Genomic DNA, 5249 nt, shown 5'->3' with positions numbered 1-5249 from the left:
GTTCACCTCGATACTGTTGGCACCGGAGGCAGGTTCAAAACCTTTGGATGACCGGGAGCCCTCGCGACTCCTCCCCCTCTTGGACGGTTTAGGACGTCGGCTTGCACGTGGAGAACGGGCCGGGCCGGGGCGCGGTGTGGTCTGGAATGGCTCTTGGTCAACACTTGCCCTGCGGCGTGCCCCGGTCTCAGATGAGATTGGCGGCCGGCCTTCTTCAGGGACGGGCCTGCGGGGGCTGCGGCGGCGTGATCTCGATCGACGGCGGGTATCAGGGCGAGGTGATGGATGTAGATCCCTGGGAGACCTAGCCCTAGGGTGGGAATCTCCTTCGTGTCGAGGCGGGCGGCTGTCCCGGGGCGAGCGAGACCTGCGTCGACGGGGAGGACTGGGAGACCGGGAGCGGCCAGAACGTCTGCTGGGGTTCGAACGCTGGTCACGGTCTGTAGGGGATCGTGCACGGGGCGGACGGGGGGGCAAGCGTCGGTCGGCCTTCGACAGTAGGGGCTCCGGTGACGCACCCCTCTCGGGACCTGCAGGATTGGTGTCTTGCCGGGCCTTCTTCGGCTGCGACTCCCTCTCGACGAGAGGCGGGCTGAAGCTCCGTCGGCGCTTGGCTGGGACCGGCGACGGCGAAGCACGGCGTCGGCCGCGGTGCTCGGAACGGTCTCGTGCCTCCTTTCTCGACCGAGGCGAGTCGTGGTCGGGGCGACGGCGGTCTGGCGAGGCGCGAGGCTGCCGGCGAGAACGTTCGCGTGAACGGTCCCGACGGCTGCGCGGGGAGCGATGAGTCGGCTGCGAAGAGCGGCCACTGCGATGGTCGGGACTGCGGGCGTGATCGCGATGGGGATGCTGAGAGTCCCGTTGCGATGACTCGGCCGACCGACCTCGGGAATGATGCTGCGGATGCGGCGGATGCGGCGGATGCGGCGGATGCGGCGGCAGCGGCGGCGGCGGAGGGGGTCTCGAGGGACGATGATGCTTCTCGGCTCGCTCTCGCCCTCGGATGGAGTCTGGCGACCGGTTCACGGCAACAGCGGCGGGCGAGGTGGATCTTCGTGAAGTAGTCATGCCGAGATCATTCCCGTCCTGACGGCGGTGCTGGTTCTCTCGGCGGCTGCTGTTGCCATTTGGTGATGCAGCGTTGTCTCGGCGCTGATGGTGTGCGAGATGGCCGTCGGCGGGAGCGAGATTCCACATTTTGAGTTTTAGTTGGTCAGGGCGGCGGGCGACAAGGGTTGGCGCTCGCGCATCGGCCACTGTGGGCGTGCTGGACGCGTTGCTGGTAGTGTAGCCTCGCTAGCCCACCCGCTGCGGCTCACACTGCCCCTGTGGAGGGGCGGGGAAACTGCCTGCCCGCACCCAACCTAAGCCTACCGACTAGCGTGAAGGAGGAAAGGCCAGGGCTGAAGAACCTCATCAGGTCGCCGAGAATCCGGGGCCGGTTCAACAGGGTGCTGACAACCACTTCAGCGCACCTGGGAAAATAACCACCAGTCAGACAGTGGCTCCAGCGACATAAAAAAAAAAAAATAAAAAATAAAAAATCGACGAGGAAGCCGGAAATAACCTCCCCCAACGCTCGTCGCACCGCCCGTGTCTGTTGAATGCCTCCAGTTTCCCGTCACAAGGGTAGGACGCTGGGCGGGAAAGGTTCCATGCGAAAGCACGCACGTGCATGGAACCTTTGAATCGGCCAGGCCAGGCCAGGTCAGGGCCGGTAGTTAGTCGTGGTGAATCGTCCTCGACAGAGGCTGCGGCCAGTGTGTTCAGAAGCCCGAGCCCTTCTCTTTCCTGTCGGCTGCTCGCCGAGTAGCATCCTAAACCCTCTTAGCCCGGACTCCCCACTGCCCTTTCCCGACCTTCCAGGCATCGCTAAGCGATGTGCGAAACTGCACGGCAGCTTGATTCCGAGGCGTTGATCTGCCCATCACCACTCCACATTGTAGCGGCCAATCGGCACGCCTGCGTGCCTCTTGGGTTATCCTCCCGTTGTTGAGCAGTCAAGGTCCCATGCCGCCGGAAGCTGCTCGGATGTTTTGCGTCAGGCTGTCAGCCCCAGCGACGGACAGCTTGTCCCAAACCGCCCGTGAGAATAGAATTACCAGGGACATTGTTTCCCATCCAATCCGCTGCCCAAGCAGCTCCGCGAGACCAAGCGGGCCTAGACACGTCGGAGCTTGCACACACTTGATCACCAAGCAAAGACCACTATATACGGCGAGATATGGTTTACAAATGCAGCCCAGACATCGACCCACCTATTAACAAGTGCGCTTTTTGTTCATACCGGGTGCGTGACGCGGGTCAGGGCTCAAGTGGTAGTGGGGTTGACTGTTGTCATGCCACTTCTTCCCTCCATCATAGCATGTCGCGGCGTAAGCAGCAATGACACTGACGAAGGTCGGTAATCAGCTGCCCAGACGTATACCTCTGGACAGCCGATGTTGCGTTGCCGGGAGGCTGGGAGACATGGTAAGGCAGGCCACCTCTTGCTCTTGGGCATGCCCCCAGATCCTAGCCTTTGTGACCGAGTAGAACGCAAGGACCTAGGCGAATTTTGCAGCATGCAGCACCTTAGAATCCATCCCTGGCTCGTTACTCGACGTTGCCGTTGTCTGAAGTGACGAGCACCATGGTAGACCTTTCTTGGAATGTTGCGGTGTCGCGTCCACCGAGAACGAATCCCGAGTAGAGACCAGGGAGCGGCGCGTTTCAAGGCTTGTACTGTGCAATCGGTCTCGTAGGACAGGTCGGCTCGTGTACAAAGCAAGGATCTGGCGATATCGAGATGGCGGATTTCGACGGCAGTTGGGCAATCGGATAGATCATGGTTGCTGCCGAGCTAGCGATCTCGGCACCAGACGGGTCGCGACAGGCGTGCGGTTCGAGCGACACTTCCCAACAGCTCCACATTATCATGACCATGGAGGCCAAGCAGCCCTTTTCAGCCTTCGCTGATCATCGTGACAAAAGCGGTATTGTAGTCGTTCCGCCTAGCTGGTGATGACGCCTTCTGACCACTCGGCAGGCGCTGCTGGTAGGCAAGCCCCGCAACCAGGCGGCTCGAACCCAACCGACCGCCCATTGTTGACGCTCGATTCGAGAATACAGCTAGTGACGAAAGGACAAGAAAAAAAAAGGGCAGAGGCATCCTGTGCCGGAGCGTGTTTCCGACTTGCCGTGGCCGGTTGTAAGCAATCATTTACAGTTCAAAAGTCAAATGTCGTGAATGATGGAAAGCCGTTTAGCCCACCCAAGCCATCTTCAGAGAGATTTGGGTTGTATAGGTGCACAGACCAGACCTGATGTCAGGTGACCTGGTGTGTGCCAAATGCCAGTCCTCTGCTCAGTATCAAGCCAAGGAGACAATGTGCTCCAATCACTCCTCTGGCTACATATCGTGTAGGTCTTATTCCTGGCAGACTTCTGGACGGCCATGCATCCATGCCACTAGGATTTGGAATGTTTGAGATGCTTTTTTATGATCATTAAGAAAATTTGAATCCAGCCTCAGGGGCCTCAAATCTTAATAGAGCAACGGGGTAACTGGACACACGCAAACAGAATCTAATTATTAGTCAAGACCTCTAAATCTTTGGGGGTTAAGATTGGGATGGGGAGGAAGGGCGGCAGAAAGAGGAGTAAAAATGAAAAAAATTTTTTTTGGAAATCAGCACTTGAAAATGGATATTGAGAAACACATCGCGCCTGGATGTCCGAGTTGTTTCTCGCAACGGCAAACTCAATCACATTTTTTTATTGCACCTATTGCACTCAACTCCCAGTCCATATTATCAACAGGTGAAGTGGCCTAGGTTAGTAAGGAGGGTTAGGATACGCTTATTAAACGCCCAGGCCGATGATTCTTCCAACGGCCTCGTGGCCGAGGGCTGCTAGGCCTAGGGCGTCCTGGCCGCTGAGAAACGGATAGCCGTCAGCGCCACTCATGGGGGTGTCGCCCTCGATGTCAGGCATCAGGGAGATGTCGATCATTCTCCGACTCATCTCTTGGAGCCTCATGCAATCTGGCAACGGGATCTGGAACTCCCGGACAATGGCCTGCTCCGTCATGCCAGTCTTCCGCCGCTTGATCCAGGCCAGTTCCAGCATGTATGTCGTTGCAGATACGAGATCTCGGAGTGTTGCCGGATTGAAAGTCTCCTCCCACAGGAGAGTCAGGATATAGTCTGCCCACGGCGGTCGATTGCTGAAATTGTTGTACCGGTTACCGTTGCCTCTGTGTTTGTGGTTGCCCGAGCCGTTCCCGTGTTCGTTCCCGCGCCTGTTATTCCTGTTGTTCCTGCCATGGTTCCAATCGTTGCCGTCGCCGTTCCACTGGCGGCTGTCGCTGCTGCTGCTGCTACCTCCCCGGGTCCAGTTTCCGCCGTTGTTGACATTACCACCCCGGTCACCATTGTATTGGTTACCATCACCTCTGTGATTACGGCGCCTCCCTTGATGTTGCATGGCTGTACGTGTAATTATTTTGGTTCTTCTGAGGAAATTCTGGCACCCAAGTCAGTGTGCACGATTTGTTCTTAAGTAGTGCTCACCACGTTTTTGGATCGGCGTCAGGCCGAATCAATCGGAGACGGCACGCCATACTATATACAAATCGTTCCCTTTTGTGTTGTTCTGATAGAAATCTTTATCTGGGCACAACAAGAGAGGAGACGAAGTTGTCGGTGAGAACAACCTTGAAGATAACACGAACATATCTAGCTTGGTGCGGTGCATCTTTGTTCTTCACCAGCCAACAAGGACAAAGCCATTGTTTGTGACTTTCCGTGCTCGAAAGCGGCATGGTTAATACGTCCATCAAATGGGTCGAGAACAGTTCGCGTACCAGGGGCAGATGCAAGTCCGCAGCAAAACAACAACGAAATACGTTATTGCTGTTGGACAGATGGCACACCACACGGCTCTTCCCTAACCGTGTTTAGGTTCTTTCCTTTATTTGACTCTAATTAAATAATTAGCTATTGTAATCGAGTACGGATCCGTACTCGCAATCACCTCATCCGGAAATCGCGCCCCTCCCAATCTGGTATAACTAGCGTCACGCCCAAACTTAAACTGAACAGGCGAGCGTGACCTCAAACGCCCATTAACAGCTCTTTATAAAGCTTGTAACCTACCCTCACTAGTACTTAGGTCGGTGACGACTAGGGAATCCCCGGTGTTATATGTGTTCGCGTCTTGTGCCACCTTTTTCTCATTGAGATTGTTCTTGCTAGGATATCCAGAGA

At 56.4% G+C, this 5249-nt stretch overlaps 1 protein-coding gene across 1 annotated transcript; it reads right to left on the bottom strand.

Moving 5' to 3' along the window:
• Positions 1 to 3843: 3843 nt before the first annotated feature.
• On the bottom strand, positions 3844 to 4467 carry P884DRAFT_300618 (uncharacterized protein; the record flags this gene model as incomplete). Its single annotated transcript, XM_069444787.1, has 1 exon — positions 3844 to 4467. The coding sequence occupies one exon, from the start codon at positions 4465 to 4467 to the stop codon at positions 3844 to 3846; it is 624 nt and encodes a 207-aa protein (XP_069296499.1).
• Positions 4468 to 5249: the final 782 nt, after the last annotated feature.

This window comes from Thermothelomyces heterothallicus (assembly GCF_042370625.1).
Source record: "Thermothelomyces heterothallicus CBS 202.75 unplaced genomic scaffold P884_scaffold_15, whole genome shotgun sequence".
NCBI classification, from domain to species: domain Eukaryota; kingdom Fungi; phylum Ascomycota; class Sordariomycetes; order Sordariales; family Chaetomiaceae; genus Thermothelomyces; species Thermothelomyces heterothallicus.
Note: the sequence above shows the minus strand (reverse complement) of the source record. Positions and strands in the feature narration are given on the sequence as shown.